This window comes from Drosophila tropicalis, unplaced genomic scaffold (genome assembly GCF_018151085.1).
Source record: "Drosophila tropicalis isolate 14030-0801.00 unplaced genomic scaffold, ASM1815108v1 contig_859, whole genome shotgun sequence".
Classification (NCBI taxonomy): Eukaryota; Metazoa; Arthropoda; class Insecta; order Diptera; family Drosophilidae; genus Drosophila; species Drosophila tropicalis.
Genome location: NW_027173353.1, coordinates 905,809 through 926,519, shown reverse-complemented (window position 1 = coordinate 926,519; position 20,711 = coordinate 905,809). Strand labels below are relative to the sequence as shown.

The window sequence follows — 20,711 nt, the reverse complement described above, 5'->3', positions numbered from 1 at the left end:
AGTTGCTGGCTATTTTGCTGAGATCCTGTGACTTTTGAATGCAACTACAACTGGAACTGTAACTGTAACTGTGTATAAGCATTAGAGAGGGCCGAGCAACTGCTCGACTTTGGATGGTCTGGAATGTATTTTGCCATTTATGAAAACCATTTAACAAACACATCATAAAAATTCAATTCAATTCGGTGTTTACGTCTACTACTCTAGGATGATATTGCTTTTTAATTGCGGACACGAGCGGAAATTGCTTTCACAAACACTCACTTACACACACACACGCTCACGTGTTCCCCCAGATATTTGTATATAAATGGCTACAACACACAGGGTGTGCCCATTGACATTTTACCGGCACATTGAGTTGGTGTGTGGCGGAGTGGAGGAGAGAGGGAGCTGAAGTGAAGTGGTTCTTTGCGGAAGTGCGTTGATTGCAAGGCAGCTATGTATGTATGTATGTATGTGAAACTCCTTTGCCATTTCGCCTGACCTCAAAAACTTTGACCTTTTTGTTTTTGCCATGCCATGCCACTTTCCGTTTTTTTCTATTTAGTATTATTATTATTTTCTTTTTGTTGTTGCTTTTAATTGCACACCACATGCGCCATGCAATTTCTATTTATAATTGGAATCAGCTTGAAGCTCCAAAGCCACCTACCCAAAATGAAATAAAGAACCCAATGAACCACCCAACCATCCACCCACCCACCCACTCACTCCCCTTCTGTACTCATGCATGGCCTGGGCATGGCTCTGGCTATGGTTCGGGCTCTCTGCTCTCATTTAATATGAAAGTCACAGAATGTGAGCTAATTGAAAACACTTGCAATATTTATGAGTTGGGCAACATTGTTGCCAAAGCACTTGACTTGCCATGGTTGGCTTGGCAACATGTTGCTGAACTAATAAAACAACAAAATGATTTTATTATAATGGATTTATAACGCAAGCCAAGAGCAAACATAAAATTGTAGATAGAGAGCAAACGCGACAGAGCGAGAGAGAGCGAACCGAAGAGAGAAAGTGTTGAAAAGAGATGGAACCAATGAGGGAAAGAGAAATAGAGAGAGAGATAGCTGAGGAAAGGGAGAATGAGCGAGAGAATGCACTTTTCAATTGAGACGCAAACGCGGCAGTCCATTAAGCGCAATGTTGTTGTCATCATTTAATGCTTTTTTGTTGCTTATTTGCCTTATGCGACTTGACAGGCAAGTTGCCACCCCCTCCCACCCTCCTGTCCACTCGTCCCATTATTCCTGCCTCATCATCATCTTCGTGTCTTTGTCTGCCTGTGTGTGTGTGTGAGTGAATGAGAGCAGAGTGTGCGTGTGCGCATTTGCAGCTCGTTGTGTTCATCTGCAGCATAAATGGGCCCCCACAGCGTCGTTGGCAGCAGCAGCAGCAGCAGAGGGCAACGGGCAGCAGCAGCAGCAGCATCGTTTGCCTTAAGTGGAGATATTTATAATAAGTTTATTTGCTTGTACTTTTTGGTTTGGCCCCCCCCTTTGCATTGGCAACATCATCGTCATCTTGCTCCTTGGCGCAGCAATCAGACAACAACATGTTGCCATTGCCATTGGATGTTGCCTGAATGTTGCCCAGCTCGTTTGGCACTGTTGGGCATTCACATTCACAATCACATTCGCAGTTGTAAATTGACGTTTTGCGTTAACGACCGTATTTCTCGGCTTCGTCATCGACATCGTTGTTGTTGGCGTCATTGTCGTTGGCGCGTTGCGTCGTCTTCTGAATAGCACAGTTTACGTGTATTTTTTCCAACTCGAAATTCATTGAATAAAGAGTAAGGCAATCTTCTTCTTCTGGCACCCCATGCGACGCACAATTTGTTTTGCATGCCTCCAATTATACACAAACATAGAGTGTGTGTGTGTTCGTATCTATGAGTGTTTTTGATTTGTGTGTGTGTGTGTGTGTGTGCGCGCCATCTCATCCATCGTTTTCCCTATTCAAGTATATCTAAATTGCTTCATCTTCTGTAGCAGCAACAACATCACCATCAACAACGTTTTTGTTATTTTTCATATATTTCTTTTTTTTTTTTTTTTTTGCAGTTATTTTTAGTTTTCTGTTTTGACTTGTTTTGCCCTTTTGAGCTCTTCTACCCATTTTCATGCATTTCATATATCCCTTCCCTTTAATTTGTTGCCTTTCCTTTGCACATTTTTCTGGCGAATCCTCCTCAATTCAATTCAATTCAATTTGCTTTCGGTGTGTGTACAATTTAAATGAGCAATCAGAGATACTTGTGAGTTGCCCATTGTTATTCTTGGGTGCTCTTTTTTGTTGTTGTTGTGTATTATTTTTATTGCTGCTGTTGTTGTTGTTGTGGATTTGCTAATGATGTTCACATTTTAAGCTGTTGCTTTGGGGCGTTGAATAGAGAAGTTGACTTGAGAATATTTTTACAAGAGTTCATGGAGTTCATTAGCAGCAAAAACGAAGCAAAATTGGATCGTTAATAGATAAAGCAAACTCTACTCAAATGTTTAGTACTCTATTATGCCACAATTCCTTTGTATTAGGTCAGAATATTTAACACATGACTAATTGGTCTTATCAAATACATATTGCCTATTAATAAACTGAGCAATGTACAGAGAAAGGGTGAGAGAGAGAAGGAGAATGAGAGTGAGAGAGATGCAAAGAGCATGCAAAGGCATGAATACCCTCTTTAAGCTAATTGGGCTGTCGCAACATTCAAAAATCTTTTATAACAAATCGCTTTAGCTGACTAATTCACTTCAACGCAACTGAATTACGACATTAAAAAACAATGAAGAACCTTTGTGTGCATAAGTGTGTGTGTGTGTGTGTGTGTGTGTGTGCAGAGTTCTCAGGAAATGAAATTATACACCAATTATTGCTAAGCAAAAAAACAAATTGCTACACCCAACCATAATAAAAAGAAATACGTATATACATATATCATTAAAAAGGGGGAAAAAAACAACTTTTTACATAAAATTTTGGAAAGAAAACTATAAACTCAGAGTATAGCCGAGGGAGTATGGGTCGCTGGGGAAATGAAATCGCAATAATTAATCAAATAATAAATCTGAGTGAACAATTAACGAAAGACAAAACCAGCCAAACAAAAGGCACCTCCACTACCACCAGCAGCAGTAATAAAAAGCAATGGAAAGCCCGTTGGCTCAGCATTAATTAGCGCTAAACGCCGTCACAATAACAACAACAGCAATAACGACAACAACCAAAGAAAGAAACGATAGCAACGACAGCAGCAACAACAACAACAACAACAACTAAGTGAATGTCTGCCACCGAACTTCCCAAAAGCAGCAAAACCAAATTAAAACAGAGCAGAGTAAAAACATCTCAGCATCCGCCGCTGCCGCTGCCGCCGTCGCCGTCGCTGCCGCCAACAACTTATTAAAGTATGTACATATAACTCAATTATAGAGAATTAAAAACAAACTCACTGCGAACCAAAGCAGCAACCGACCAAACGACCAAAGCCAACGTCGGCAATTTGCAATGCAAAAAGATACAGCCAAGCGGCAGCCAAGAGGCAGGCAGCGGCAATTCTCCAATTGCTGCAGAGACATTGTCGGAGAGGGGCAGACGGGGGAGTTGTAGAGGGCCTACTTATAAAGAGGCAACAACAATCAGAAGCAATAAACACATATTCAGCATTTAATAATCATTCGAATAAGCCTAAAAGCACACGGCAACATATTTGACTTCCCCGCTGTTTAGCAACATGTTGCTAAACAAAAATCCCAACCAGGCAGCAATATTTATGAGTTTCGCTTAACAGCAGAAGCAGCAGCAACGAGAACAAGATACAATTAAGCCGTAATGCATATGAAAATTTGTGTTTTATTGCCGTGCGTTATGTTCACGTGCACGGCAACTGTTTGCAGCTATGTATAGCTATATCTATATCTGTTTCGACGTGCCTGTATATGTGTGCGCTGTATCTGTACGTGTGTGTGTGTTGAGTGTGGAGAGCACACCATAATTGTAATTATAGTAATATGTTTTATGATGGTCCCAGTCGTTTAGCAGCAGCAAAGCAACCCCCACACAGGCACACACACAGGCAAAGAAGCGGAACAACAGACAGATAGACAGACAGACAAATGGACTGAGAGCGCTCGCGCGCCACTCGAAGCCAGCAGCAACACAAGCAACAGCAGCAGCAGCACCACTCTGCGTTTGGCCAAAATGTATCTAGATACATAATTGCCACATTCAGTCGTCGTTAAATAGTTGCACGGCACAGTTCATACGTAGCAGCAGCAGCAACAGCAGCAACAAGCAGTGGCAGAGGCAACTTTTATACACTACCCTTCATCGTTGTTGTCGTCGTCGTCGTCGTCGTTGTCGCTGGCGTCGTCGTTGCCGTTGTTGTCGTCATCAACATCATCATCGTAGATTGTTTGCAGTTGTTGTTGTCGTCGACAAACGTCGTTTTTGTGCTTTATAGCACTCGCAGTCAGAAATCGTTCAGAATTGTTGCCGTCGTTGTCGTGGTCGGTTTTGAATCGGAATTCGGAATCGGTAACGGACTGAGACTTAATAGAATACACTGATATTACAATTATTATTGTTTTTATTAACGAAGAACATTTCCAAAAACCTTTCCTAATAAGAAAAAAAAAACCATTGCTGGCGTCGTCATCGTTGGCAGCGTGCGGATGTCGTTTATATTGCCGCGTACGCGTACGCGCAAATCGTTTAACCTAACAAGTGTTTTTTTAGCCGGCTAATACACTGCGAAAGTGACAGAGTGTGAGTGGGAAGGAGAGAGAGAGAAAGAGTAAAGAAGTCTAAAGTTGAATTCAATTCAATTGCGCCGGCTTATTCCTCTACTCTATATACATACATATGTACATACATATAGATGGCATACACGTAATCATAATTAGCAATTAGAAAGAGGCCAAAAGAAAGAAAGAAAGCAAACAAGAAAAACCCAACATTGCATAGTGAAATATGAGTGTGTGTGTGTGTGTGTGTGTGTCGACCCTCCACGAAGATAGATATAGGTGCCAATGTACGTTTAGGCCAAAACTATTTTAATTAAGTGTGTGTGTGTGGTTCAACAATGAGCCTCAGTCACGCATGTGTATCTCTGCCCTCTATTCAAGTGTGTGTGTGCTGCTTTTTTGTATCCATTAGTCACACATGAAACTAATTAGCATTTCGTCTGTTTGTTATTGTCGCATTTGCTGGTCAAAAGAATTAGCGCGGTAAACGCGACAACGTCAAGCGCCATTATACGATTTATATATGTATATGTATATATCCACCAACAACAATAACAACAACAATAAATAAGCCAAAATAAGAAATATATATATCGACATATTTTAAGTATTTATATCGGCTACAAGTCTACTCACTGTGAGTCTATTTGTGTGTGATGTGTGTGTGTTTTTTTTTTATGAATTTGCTTGGCATATACATTAATTTGTTGATTTTGTGCGACCGACGGCAATCAGCAATGAAATTTATAAAGACGGCGACAGCAATTTCTGTGCGCAATTATCATCATAACGCCAGCAGCAGCAGCAACAACAACAACAACAACAACATCATCAACAACAACAGGCACTCCTCTGCCTATTGGCGCTAATTGCTGCCGGTGTGTGTGGAGCTCTGAGCAACGGCAACAGCGACGGCATCTCTCTATATACATACATAAACATATATATCTCACAGATACTTTGTGTACATTGCCCTGACTTCTATTGTTGCCGTTAACATTTGCCGTTTGTCGTTTGTCCGTTGCCGTTGGTTCGCACGCTTGCAACAGCAACAACAGCAATTTGTCAACTCAATTTGCCGACAGGTTGCGTTACGCAGACGCACTAACAAACTCGTACAAAAATTCAATATTTTTCGAATGTGTATAAATTAATGTCCAAACAACCAAAAATGGAAATTTTAATTTTCACAAAAAGTATTTCAATTATTCAATTAAAATTCAGACTCTGCCCAAAAGGTGTGATAAATGAACCAAAAAACGTACATATAAGAGTGCCAATCGAAATGCCTGTGTGTGTGTGTGTGTGTGAATGTATTTGAGTGATTCGTTATTGCAGTCAACTTTTGTGGCCTGCCTGTCGTGTGTTCATTTCCCATTAATTACGCGCCTGACCATAAATGTTTGTTGTTTGTTAGTGTTGTTGTTGTTGTTGGTGTTACTGTCGTTTAGCTCATACATTAATAATACATTCAAAATGTATAACTATATAATAGTTATAAAACACAAAAAAAAATAAACGTAATTTGCCAAAAAAAAAAAACCTACCAACAACAGAGAAAAAGTTCATATTTTAATTGTTGAAACGTGCAAAACGCTAATAAAATTAAACAATTAAATATATGTAATTAATTTTTTAAATTGCAAGCAGAGCAAAAAATTGCCACAAATTAAAAGCAGTTCATTTAAACTTTTTGGCTTTGTTTTCGTTTTTATATTTTTATGCACATTGTCATTAAATGAAACAATTAATAAAATATTGGCTCCAATTTTCCATTCGTGATCAAAAGTAATGACAAGCCGAACATTATTCAATGGAGTTTGTATAATAATACAGAAAAGTGCATACAAATTTTATACATTGGGTTCAAAAGTTGAGTTAGTGCAGCGAATGTGGGGCAAAACGAATAGAAAAGTGCATAATACATGTAAAAGGTGCTAAAGTTGGGATAGATGGGCTAATACTATGTATTAGCAATTGGCTATCCTTTCGCTTATCAAAATTAACCCTTATGAAAATCCTCTTTCAATGCCTATCTTTTGTTTTTTTAATTATTTGATATTCATACATATATGGACAAAACACGAATCCATTTAAACATTTTAAATAGAATAGTCTATTGTTATAGTTTGTCATTTTGTTAGATTAAAGCCTTTTGTAACGTTTCCTTTAAAAACTTAATGGGCATCTCTTTAAGTGTTTTTCGATGTCCCTAAGTCCTTTAGACCTGTAAAAATCTATGTATTTGGCTTTATTAGTTCCTTTATAGATGGAAAAATACATTTTCTTAAAGAAGAGGTAATAAGAAATACCAAAATAAGTTTATATACATATTTAATCGAACAATCAGAAAGCTTGTTGTACTTATTCCAGCCATTCCAACTTTACTGCTTAAACGTTTTGAATAAGCAATGGAGAAACCTGACATTTAAGCAAATTTTTAAAACGGAATTGTGCGGAATCTCATATAACTCATTAATTCAGAGAATATGAAATAAAAGACAAAGTATTCGTATTTTTTTCATTTTTTGCCTTTTGTTTTTGTCATTTATTCTGGTTAAATTTGACTTTGAATTCTTGAAATTCTCGAATACAGTAACTAAATCATAGCACTCACTTAATTAAGTTGAATTATATATCAAATTGTGTGCACAATGTATGTGTGTATATGTATATATCTTTATACATATGTATATGATATGCTATATGATTGTAGCAGTTTATTGGCATTTGAAATTTAAATTGAATTCAACAATTAAATGCATCTCAGCAATGGCAAATGCATATGCCAAGCAAGCAAATTAAATATTTCGCCACATTTTTAAATATTTAAACGAAGCTGACAGCTAAATTGAAAAAGAGAACCGAGACACACACACACACACAAACACAAACAGAAAGAGAAAGAATGAGAGAGAAAGATAAAAGACAAATGAAGCCAAGCGGGTCGAATATGGGGATTCAGGATTCGGCTCGTACATTTAATTAAATCAAAAAAAATACAGAAACAAAATGCAAATAAATAAGTTAAAAATATTATGCTGCCAAGCGGAGAGAAAGAGCAGAGAGGGAATGCTATAGTAAGAGACAATAAGCTGCCAATTATGAAACCAGAACACATTTAAAAATAATTAAAAATTAAATAAATGAGCAATGCGACCTGCGGGCATTCGCCATAACAAATTGTGCAACTAATGCTGAATGAAAACAACAACAACAAATAACAGCAACAACAACAACAAAAACAACAAACGCAAATGCATTGAAATTAATTTGCAACCAAAACTGGCATTGAAACAATATAATCAATAATTGTCAATTGGCTGACTGGTTGGCTAATGAATTAATTACATTTCTCTCTTTTTCCTGTTTTTTTTCCCCTCCCTTTCCTTTCCAACGATTTTTACATTTTTTTTTTCCTTCCCATTCGTCTTTTGGCCTTTCATTTCGTCAATTTCATTTTTTTTTTTTTAATTACCATTTGCGTTTTTTACTTTATCTTCTGTCTTTGTCGCCAATTTTTTTTTCTGTTTTGGTTGGCTAAAACAATTTAATTAAGGAAAGTGGATTAATTTGCAACTCGTTAGACTAATTAAGGATTATAATCATCATCAACAGCACCAGCAGCAGCAGAGACTAACCAACGAGCCATGTAAAACGTCAGCATATAGACACATAGATACTCACACACACACACCCATAGATATACACACAGATACGCAGAAAAATGTATTAAGTGAGTGTGAAAGCAAAAGGATAAAAACAGCAATAAAACGTGACCTTTGAAAGAAAAAAACTTATAAATAGAAAACGGCAAAAAAAAAAAAAAAAAACAGAAATAAAAATAGAAAAAAAAGGAACAACCATTTAATTGGATTTCATTTCGGCTCTTCGGCTTTCATTTCGGATACAATTAACTGAGGTAAGCAACAACAACAATTACATTATTAACTATTTAAGCATAGAAATACTTGAAACTACATATCTATATATACCCTTCCTTTAATAGCAGAGTGTGTCCTGCCATTGAAATTCATTTACATTTTTCGAGATACTTTTTAGGTAAATTTTCACGGTCAGCTGTCTTTCAGTAAGATTTTTAAAAGTGATTTGATTGATCTATATGTTTTATGATATATACTTCATGCTTTTTTTAATAAGGCAACAATGTAGAACTAAACTGTAACTAGCTAAAGTTAAGCTACTTACTAATTAGCAATCTATAAAGTGGAGATACTTTCCTTTTATATTTTCAAGTTTGATATTCGAATTTGAAAGAAAAGAAGAGAAATAAAGAGAAAGATCAGAAAAAGAAAGATACAGGAAGACTGATAAGTTTAGTATATCCCCTAATTCACCTCGCAAGGATACTCAAGGCTGGCTTTATAAAGAAATATATATGCCCAGATCAATAAAAAGAAGAGCAAACATTCTAAAAACATTTCTGAATATAAAATTATCAAACAAAACCAAAAATATTCCTCGATTCCTTTACAATTTCATAGGTTTCTTTATATGGTTCTTAAACCAAAATCATTTAAATTCCGGGGATTTTATTAACGCCCACAGTGACATCATTTGATTACTAGACAAGTGAGCAGCTCATTGCCAGATAAGAATGTGTACAAAACAAATAATTTCTAAGTCTAATATGTCCCAATCAATTCTTAGAAAAATGCAATATTAATCAGTTCAGATGAATAGGTTAATGTTTTTTTTTGCAAATCGCCACAAACACTGGAAAAAGATTTCAAAACTTACATGAACTTAATTGTAATCTCTCAGTGTAGATTGCCCTTATCATGTGGGAACTAAATAACATTTAGCTAATTTATAAATCAATTTCAATTAATCAAAATAAATGAATATAAAGGAATAGCAACAAATTAGTTGGTACTTATTTTCTTATCGTTCAATGATAAGAAAAACAATTCAAACAAGAAATTTACAGTGTGCTTTATATCGATATATGTATGTACATCAAATTGGAAAACTTCTTTTTATATGTTATAGTTGTTAAACAAAAGTTGGCTTTGTGTTTTACACTTGTCTTTCATGTTTTTCTATCGATCAAACCAGAAAATTCAGTCAAGAAATTACTTTCATAGTGAATGGATCTTAAAAAACTCTTCGAATCTGAAAAAAAATAACATTTAACCAATTTTCGTTCTAGTTATAAAAATTACAACTATATTTTTGCAATATCTTCAAAAAATATCGAACAAGTATCGCGAAAGTCTACCATTTTTTTTAAACTCCAAAAAAGTCTAGTTCTTGTTTTGATAAATTTGATTCTATTATTTAAACAATATTGACCAAGTGAGTTGTAAGTATATATAAGAGATATTAAAACAAAAACATTTTGAACACTTTTGGTTTATTTAAATCAAATTATATCTTGTTAGCCGTATAGCCTTAATTGGCCTTGTTGCAAAAATTTTATTGACATATAATTAATTTCAATTACATGATGATTTGGCTTATTTGCTTTGTTGGTGCTTTCTGCTACTGCTGATGACTATGAGAAATTATGCCAGAGGCAAAATCAAATGGATTCATGTAAACTCCACTCTATAGAACTCAATCACAGCGTGTATATGTATGTATATGTGTGTGTCAATAAATTTAGTGGGCCAGCATATGGACTGCATAGTATGTATATAGATATGTACATCTTACGTCAGCAATATGACACTTACTATGCTGACACACACACACACAGACAATCAGCCAAATAGAGCAATTCAGTCTAATCGAAACTTCTGCTGCAACTATTTGAAAAGTAAATAAACAAGCCAACAGCTAATCAATTTACACATAAACTGTAAAAGAAATTACACACAAAAACCGAAACCCAAACCCAATGGAATTATCAATGAGTGTGCATTATTTTGGTCTCTTTTGTGTGAATATTTGCAATTATGGCAGACGACGAACATGCCAATAGACACAGATACCGATACAGATACAGATACATATATAGACGGAGATACAGATACATTTGTAGATACGCCGTAAGCATGGAATGATAATTATGCCAAGCAAGATAACAAAACTATGAGAACAAAATCGCTTTCTCTCTTGTTCTGATGGTATCTATAATTGTAACATCATTCCCCCCTTTCGCTGGCTGCCTTTATCTTTTTCTTCTGTTGTCTGCGTTTTTGTTTAGTTACTCATAGAAAATAATTCCACTTTATGGACAATTTGTTTATCATTGCAATGGCATTTAATTGAGTGTCGTGTGTTGTGTGTGTGTATTATTCATAATTAAAAGGCATTTTCATTCATTCAACTGCAAAACAGTTGTTGATATCGAATATCTAATGCATAATTGGTTAACTAAACTAATTAAATTGTTAAGCAAACACACATCACCCTAGACTGACATTTGACGCCTTCAATGAAACTAGTTCTTCAAAACTATGCATCCTACACAAATAATAATATAAAAGGCATTTGGTATTTACATACGTAAAAACCATTTGACGATCCAATTACCTGGCCTGCATATTTCATGTTAATTACTTGAATAACTTAAACAAATAAACACATTGCACTAGTAATACTAATAATAATAATAATAAAAATACCGAATCACTCTGTGGCATATGTTTCCAAATGAAAACCGCAAGCAATGCTTTTAAAATACTTAAGATACACCACTCACTACTAAAGATTCATAGAAGACAGGGGAATGAAGTGGAAAATCGGGAGGTTAGCGGCGGGGGTCGGTTAACAAGCAGTAAATTAGCACAAAGCGTCGTTGACAGAAAATGCAAAAGGAAAACATAAAGAAAAACAACATGAATACATGCAGCAATTATGCGAACATTAAGTGGGCGAAATGCGGAGTAAGATAAAGTCAGACTGAAATGAATTACATCTGAAATGAAAAAAGTTGAGACACTTTTTTTCGACACAATGACAAAATGAGAACTCTCATCAGATTGCGAGAGAGACCCTCTCGGAATTTCCTTAAATGTTTCCCCACAAACGGTTAAGTACTATGACTAACAGCTAAAGCCAACTAACTGGAATTGTAGTCATCTCCAACTTATAGTTTATAGCTAAGGCTCTACAATCTTGTTTCAAATTAGGCACAAGTCTTTTTAATATTTAAAACTATAATAAAATTTTTAAAGGGTGTAATAAAATTAGTCATATATTTAAAGTGGAAGAATGTGTATTTTTGGTTTTAGTAAACTTTTCATCTACATACATGCAAGATTGTAAATTTGTCAAAAATCTACGCTCTAAAATATTATATCATACAAATAGTGACCAGTGGCGGGTTCAGAAGGGCTTCAGTTGGTGAAAGCTCTGACTGAAATTCTATATTACAGCCAGCTTAAATAGGCCCCATACAAACTCTTTTGATTTCTAGGCAATCTCTCATCCTATAGATTTTTAGTCTTTTTTGTTTCAGTATGCAAAAATGGCTTTTAAAATTTATAAAGGGCAAACAAACATTATTTTCGTTAAGTGTAGTCCACAAAGTTCTTTGGCGGCACAGCACGCCAAAAAGCAGATCACCAGAGAACGCAAAAATAACTCTTTGAAAAAGCAGCGGCAAAAAAAAGAAGCAAACTGGCGAACCCAATCTCGTGCTCAGATTCAGATTCCGACACTGAGACTTGGACTTATGGACAGACGGCAGACTGTTGCCTGATTACTGGCTGGTTCTCAGATGAGTCACGCAATCAATATAAAATGCCAACAGGCCACTTACATGCCGCAACAAGCTTTTTATAGCTGGGCAAGTGAACTAACGGTTTGGCCTGCGGTTTTCCAGTGGAAATGGAAAAAGGGGGAAAAGAGCGAGGAGCAAACCAGATGCAAAACAGCGCCATTCGAAAAGCAGACCATTAGCTACATTTCTAATCAGTGATTCCGAGAAATTGACACACACAACACATTGCTGCAGTCCCAGCCTGAGCCTCAGCCTCAGCTCCAGCCAGAGTCCCCCTTAGCTTTCGTCTCCTACTCAGTCTCTGTCGCTGTCTCTGAGGTCTATTGCACTCAATCAACTAAATTTCAACGTCCATTGACGACGCTGCTGTGTGTATTTTGGTTTGAAAAATGAAAAGGAAAATGAAACTAATTAGCGTTGTCCATAGCAGGCCAAAAACAGTATTAGCCTGCTCATGACATTAGCAGCTTAGACCCCGTTGCCTGTTTGCAATTCAATCAATATCAATTGGGTAATTTGCATTTTGCCAACTGTCAGCCAATGGACCGCTGACTTTGCAATAATATGACCATTATCGTGTCTCAGGCTCGGGCCAGCAAATCAGAAGGCAATTTAAATCTTTGGCAAATGATTGCAACTAATTCCTAATTATGACCATTACAATTACATTTCTTAACAATTGCCCAAAAGAAAGGGTGAACAATTTCCGGGTATTCATTCGAATATGAATTTCAGCAAACACTTTTAAATCAATTGTTATCTACGAATGCGGCATCAGATACTTTTAACCTGCTTCAATCGTAGAGTATTATCCTACTTCATAAAAAAGCAATTATGATCATTTTTTTGACAATTTTCTATTCCCTTTTTACTTTTGTCTTCTGTCTGAAAATCCGACATATACAGTATCAGTCACTGTCAGTGTAAGAGTATAAGAACTTCGTTATAAATCTTGGCAAAATTGACCCCTGCACAGTTAAATGCAGTCCATATGTGTGTGCGTTTATTTGCCATTGAGTGTGCTCAATTGCTTTTGAAAAGTTAATAATAAATGAAATAAAACTATAAAGTAACATACAAATGTAAACATATTGGTAACTTTGTTGCTGCCCTGCCAGGCCAGGCTAGAGACCAGGCCAAAGACCAGACCAGTCCCGACCAGGCCAGACCAGACCAGACATCAAATCAAATTGAATAAACGCGGTCCATTACTCTTCCAGTGATTTTGCCAAATGACTTCATTTCATATCAATTAACTTTATTGTGCCGCTCTGTTCCTGTCTGTATCTGTGTGTGTGTGTGTGTGTGTGTGTATGTGTGTGTGTGTGTCTGTGTGAATGCGTTTGTGTTTGTGTGAGAGTGTAAAAAAATGCACAGATAAAGATACTCTCGTACCCAGATTGCTGCCCTGCCTTTCCGCCGCCTGTTGTGTATATGAGGCAAACCTGATTCATGCGCTTAATTGCTTTGGAGCGTGTGCCTCGTTTGCCTGGGCTCTGCCTCTATCTCTGCCTCAACCCCAATCTCTGCAGCAGCGCAGCGCGACAGCAACAAAACAAAAAAAAAAAAGGTATGAAATCGAATTGTACCAACAATAAGAGCAACAAAAGGTAACATTTGACTGAAACTGGGAACGGCGGCAAGGGCGACAGCAGCAACAATTTTTTTTGAACAGTGGTTTCAAAAATATTGAATACATGACAAAATAAAAACCACATAAAACCAAAAATGTGTTGCCGCCAATCAAAACGGCTTTAACAATTGGATGCTGGAAAAAAAGACAAATTGAAAATTGAGTGTGTACATAGGTCTGATGATTGTCAACATACTAGAGATATGCAACCCATTCGATATGAGATTTCAAGCGAATTATATTACTCGGACAAAGTCAAAGTCTCTGTAATACAATCATCTTTCAAGAATTTATTTATTTGTGCATAATGTTTACATATATTCCAGCTGCGAATACTTTAAAACAAACTTCTAATCTTACAAAACCTTTATCAAACTCTGGACACTTACTCAGCCTCTGAGAATTCGCCTTCATGTGTATAGCTTTGGAATTGCTTAATTTAAATGAATTGACTAGCTCATTTCGGACTTTAGAAAATTCCAGTAAAAGGGGTTTTCCTTAGTTTAGTTTTATTGCTTATCATTGGTTTTTTGTTTGATTCAGAATAACAAGAATCTGTCCACAATCTTTCTAATTAATCAATTTTACGTTTATTGTATCTAGTTTTCACAAGGAATTACCATAAAGAAATTGGCTCTAATTATAGAACTTTGCAATTATATTTGTTTTAATTTTATTGCATTTGTTTCTAGAGGAATATTACCCCCATTTGTTGAAGCATTTTTTCTTATCTCAGTAGAATTATTATTTGATTTATTTTGTTGTGCCCAACCCACTTTTAATATAACCTCAATTTGATGACCCACAAATGCAATTAAGTTCTGCCGATAAAAATAGACATTTTATGTGATTTTTGGTTGATATTTTTTCTCCACATTTTCTATGGTATGAACCTCGATCATTATTAAAGTCCGCCCCCCCTCAGACTATCATGGAGAAGTTAACTGAGCTGGGCAATCAATCTTAGATATTGTCGCTTGTTGTCGCTGTTAAGGTGATAAGGAACGACATCGCAATTAGATAGCCCGGCATGAAAGATAAGCGGTTCTCTTTTATGAGACGACCTCTCATAAAAGACAGCCGCACACACAAACAAATACAAAGCCATGCATACATACATTCCATTTCTAGGGAAATTTCATTTCATAATTGTTAGCCATTTGAATTGCCCGCCAATGTGCAATTTTCCAACACTGCAATATTAGTGTTGAGTTAGCTACAGCTGAAGCTTGGGGCTGGCGAACAGCTGATCGATTTAGTAGGCCGGGCGAAACACGCCGGCGAATGTGACTTTTGTTATTTTGACATAAACAAATATTAAAAGTAATCATAGCAACCCATGGATAAACAAATTTTTGATGTACCTGACGACTCGTTTCACTTTTCACATTCTCATTTTAGTCTCGCAGCTAGTCAGTTCAGTTCAGTTAACAAAAATAATAAAAAAAACCATCAGAGAAACAAAAATCACCAGAGCAACGGGGTGATAAGGATCACCAGAGAAACCGGACAAAATGACTGCGAATATCGTGATGGACACGAAGCTGATTTGTCAGCAACTGGAGAACAGTGATAGACGTGTTAAGACGGCTGCTTTGGCCCAGCTGCGTGAACAGTGTGAGAGCGTTCCAGCCGGTACCGGCTTACGTGAAGTTGAGCAATTGGCATGTTACTTCGATGAATTGTACTTGCACTTGCTCAAGTGTTACACGGATCACTTTGAGGCAGTGCGCGACCATGCTGTGATGGCTGTGAATGCATTTCTGGAAATTCTTCCACCCTTGGATTTCCATTTGACCAATGTGATGGCAACACTGGGCGAACGTATGGGTCAGACAGAGACTGTGGAGCCGAGCGAGGAGATACGTCTGCTGTATATCACACAGATGCATTTGATGGTGCGTCTTTATGTGCCTATGAAAACTGCGGGCATCTTTCGTGAGTGTTATCCCCTGGCCACTAAGGTGCTGATCAAGTCTATCAAGGACGCATATCCGATGGTGCAGCGTGAGGGATGCGCAACTCTGGTGAGTCTATCGCTTGTGGCCGATACTGCTGAACTGCGTCCACATACACAGGCTTTAGCTGCGGCCTTGTACTCCATGTTAAATCACAAACACGCTCAGGCGCGCGTATCAGCCGTCGAGGCATTGGGCAGGCTTAGCCTTCACATGGATGCCAGTGGAGACAATATGCGGCGTTTATTCTCAGAGGTATCGCCTCTCCTGATGGATAGCATGCCTTTGGTGCGTCGCGAATGTGGACAAATGGGTATTCTTATGCTCATGGAACTACTGGATCGGTACTCATTCTTTGAGAGAATTCTGCCACTGGTTCTTTGCTGCCTCAAGGATGATTCCCCGGAGGTGGTCAACTACATACGTCCCCTGTGGGTGAAGTGCGGTAAGCAATACTATGACGAAAACGAGGCGGAGCTCTCACAACAGGAGATTAGCGATTTGCCAGCCGAAAATTATCCCAAGGATGTGGAACGTCCTACAATTGGTTGCCGTGGCCTGGTGCAACGTTCTTTACGTCTATTGCAGCTGATCACACGCGAGACTGGCGACTGGAAGGACAATGTACGTTTGCATTCGTTGAAATTGCTCTATCAGTTTGTTCTGCACGCTGAGGCAGCCATGACCGCAAAGTTTTTCGAGATCTATCCACATGTGTCCCTTGGATGCAGCGATGAGGATGCTGCAGTTAGTGCCGAGGCCAAGAAGGTGTCAGATCTAATGGGCCGTCTTCTGTCCTACGATTCCTGGATTGATCATGGTTTCTATGGCATAGAACATCATGCAAAAGATTCCTATTTGATGTGTTTCTATTACATGTTCAAAGCCTCAACGGGCGGCACCTATGAACAGCTACTATGTTTGGTCAAACTTCTGAGAAACTCGGACTATTCCCATACTCTCAAACCCCGATTCCAGATGTATATACTTCGTATGATGGACACTGTGATGGATAAGGCTTGTTGGGTTGCGGCCAGTCAAGCGGAGCTGGAAAAACTGTACGAAGTTGTATATGTGGTGTACATTAAAGTGGTGGCCTTGATGCATTCTCTAAATATGACAATGGAATTCAAGGAGGGAAAAACAGTGCTTGAACGAATTGCCGAAGCCGAGCAAAAGTCCGTGGACGAACTACATGAATCTCTTTTCGCTATGGCCCTGAATGATGTAAATAATCTTGACGCTTATATAGATGAGAATGCTGAACCCATATTGCTGCTCGATGGCCTAATCAATATATGCAATATTCGTGCTGCATATATGCCGGAACTTATTGAGAAGGTGAAAATTGTTTTCGCCAATTGCTCCGATAGTGCCCAGGTGCGCATTTTCAGCAGCCTTTCGGTGTCCTCACTGCTCTGGTCGGAGACAGTCAAACTGGAGCGTGAACGGAGCACTCAATTGTGGGCAAATTTTGTAAAGGATATTGTGGAACCACATTTAGGCTGGCAGGCGGGCGCCAGTGCCGAGGCAATGCGCTCCATGGCAATGGCCACTCTCTGCGCTTTGGCACAAGGTGCACCGGAACAGGCTCGCGAGGTATTACCATCATTGGTCAAGCATATGCCCAGTTTGCTTGAGGATCGCAATATAACCACTCGTCATTATGCCATCAAGGCGGTGGTATTCTTTCAAGGGCTAAACGTTGAGCAACTCAAACCTCTGGCTTATGCCACCATGCAGCGCATGGATGATCCATCTTCGGAAATTAGATGCCTGGCAGCTTTAGCGGTGGGTGAATTGCGCCCGGTCTACACTTCCCAGTCGGAGGAGGAAATTAATCACGAACGTGAGGTCTGGGAAGCGTTTGTACAGCGTTCAATGGATCTGTTGCTTCTATATCACGAAAGTCCCGAGAAGGATGTCCAAGCAGCAGCCGAACATACCCTCAAGAAGCTTGCAACGGCCAATCCAAAGTTGTGGGAAGATCGATATGCTCGCGCCATAACCATGGTTCGTCAAAAGGATAGACTGGCTGAACTGTACGAACGTCTGAGCATCAAAGATGAAGATGACAACGGTTCCAAATTAGCTATAGCTAAAGAGGAATCTAATTAATGATTTATGTAAATTTTCAATTCAGTTTTAATGTCATAGTTTCTAAAGCTTTTATTTTTGGAATTCGAAATGGCAAAATAATTTTCAATGTACATGTACATCAAATAATGCTGCGACTGCATCAAAATAGACTTGAGTATTAAAAACGTTTCGAATCCATAGAATCTACACACTTGTGTTTATTTTGCAAATGCGAGATATTTCGTTTGATGAATTGTTTTCATTTTTAGGATGGGGCTAAATAGGATTTATGTAGAAGATAAAAGAAAATTGCAAATCATAGCCATTAAAATTGGGTCAAGCGTCAAGTATTCAAAGAAAATCAATGGAAATGAAATGAAAATCATCCTAAATGTGTGTAAATGCGTAATATTAGTTAGTGGAATTGTTTTTTAGTCAAATTTTCGGCTGATTTCTAGAAAGAGGGAATTAAAGAGGGCCATCTGACTACTTGTAAGAGTTTACTATTGACATTTCTTTTATTTGCTTTACCCCTAAACCTGCAATTGATTTTGCATGATTAAGCATCAGTTTAATATACATACAGATGGCAAATTTTAAAATCTTAAATTGAGACTAGTTCGGTCTGTGTCTGTGGCAAAAATGAATGCAATAAGACTTCTCCATTTTTGAAATATCATTTTTACGTTCATTGCAAACTTCTGGTCGTAGTTAATAAAATCGTTTTGCATGGTTATGGCACGAAGCCTTATTCACTTGTTTATTGCATTGAGCAGAGCATCCATAAAGGCAAACAAGAAAAAAAATTGAAAACAAGTACAACATCCGTTGAATATTGACTTTATGCACATATGGATGGATGGTAGGTGTATTTGTATGCATTTACAGTCCACTGAAAGCGAATTGTTTAATTAAAGCGCAATTTTAATAAACGTGAATGTATTTCCAGATTGAATTCGGATACGAACGATGTATTTACATGAGTTGAACTCGCATATAACATAAGACTTTTTTTACTTAAGGTGAAAGCTGCTACAATAAAACCCTAAAAAGTAGACTATACTTATGCAATTTTGTAACCAACCTGTTATAATAATTTCATCTGCTTTGGATTGATGGATAAACTTTGCAGAATTAGTTTTAAATCATAGCCAAAGTTCAGCACGGCTTTCGTCCTCTTGTCCTTTCTGCATTGTGTTGCATTTTTCAGTGCGTAGTCGTTTTAACGGCATTTGTCCAATCCGCATTCAATTTAATTGACAAGGCCATGATGACCCAGTTTTGGTGTAAAACTAATTTGTCGCAATGTAACCAAAAAGTTTACACACTATATTAAAACAATTTGTCAAATTAGGCAAAATGTACAAGTTTGTAATTAAAACACACAAACACACAGATGGAAAGAGAGAGACAGACAAACACACGATTGCAAAGCGCTTCAGCTGGCGCCATTCGAAATGACATAAAAGCCAGACCTAGGAATCGGTCACCCTTCCCTTTCCATTTTCCTCCACTGCCTCCCAACTATCTCTCGCTCTCTCTATCCTTGTCTTTTACACTCTGGCAAACATTTTTCATGTGCGCTTAATTGCTAGCAAATGAGCAAGAAGCTTTTTTGCGTGTGAGTCTTCGTCCTTGCTCTCCCTTTTCATCTCAGCGTGTGTGTGAGAGAGAATGTGAAAAAGAGACCGGGATTAAAGGCAAACACATTGAAATGACTAACTGTAAATAAATGTAAGCAGCTGTTAGTCTTGCTGCCTTTTATTCACCTCTACCTTTTTGTTGCACACTTAATTAATTCATTTTCTCTTTTGGCGTTTAATATTTGAATATATCTAGTATGAAATTATTATTTGCATTTATTTTATTTCTTGAAAATAAACTTCAATTTTAAATTATTATAAATGCCCATCTCGAAAAAGGGATGAAAAAAAAACAACATCAAATTAGCTGCTATAATTTGCCATGCATGAGGAGCAGTGGGTGAAGTGAGTGAGTAAGTGAGTGGCATAAGAAGAAGTTGCCTCTCATTGTTATAGTGAAGCTCATTTAACTAATTATGCCGACTTTCCAACTTCAAAGACACGGTAAGAAAGCTGAGAGCGACAGGCAGAGAGTTGGCATAGAAAAAGAAAGAGAGAGAGAGAGAAAGAGAGATAAAACGCGAGCAAACGAAAGAGAGACGTTGAGGGACAGAGCTGCCACCACAGACGTCAGTTGTCAGTTTAATTAATCCTTTTCAGTCCAACACAGACAGAGGCCAAAAGCAGAAACAGAAAATAGAGCTCCCAACTTGAGACCGAGCGCACGGCAAATAAACAGTTATAAATACCAGGAAAGCAGCAGTAGCAGGATCCACAACGGTATGTCGAAGGACCTTTCTCACTCCCTCTCTCTCTCTCACACTCTGTCGGTCTGTCTGTCTCGCTTTCTTATACGTAGTGGCTCACAAATTAAATGCTACATTCAATGCCATTTTGAAATCATTTCGAGTGCTCGACCCTGTGAGTGGGTTGACTGGGCAAATCGTTGCCTTCCACCGAAGGACGCACAGAAAAGTTGGCAAAGCTTCACTCGACTCGACTTTTGCCGCAATT

At 37.8% G+C, this 20,711-nt stretch overlaps 1 protein-coding gene across 9 annotated transcripts; it reads left to right on the top strand.

Moving 5' to 3' along the window:
- Positions 1–1,674: 1,674 nt before the first annotated feature.
- On the top strand, positions 1,675–18,321 carry Dnaaf5 (Dynein axonemal assembly factor 5). 9 transcript variants are annotated; one of them, XM_068296113.1, is made up of 3 exons: positions 1,675–1,798; positions 8,370–8,673; positions 15,479–18,321. In XM_068296113.1, exon 3 carries the CDS (start codon positions 15,592–15,594, stop codon positions 18,151–18,153), a length of 2,562 nt encoding a protein of 853 aa, XP_068152214.1. In that variant the 5' UTR covers positions 1,675–1,798; positions 8,370–8,673; positions 15,479–15,591; the 3' UTR covers positions 18,154–18,321. The 9 variants fall into 9 exon arrangements, with proteins under 9 accessions (XP_068152214.1, XP_068152221.1, XP_068152215.1 ...); XM_068296120.1 differs by having other exon boundaries at positions 1,684–1,798; positions 8,455–8,673; XM_068296114.1 differs by lacking the exon at positions 1,675–1,798 and adding an exon at positions 4,495–4,773.
- Positions 18,322–20,711: the final 2,390 nt, after the last annotated feature.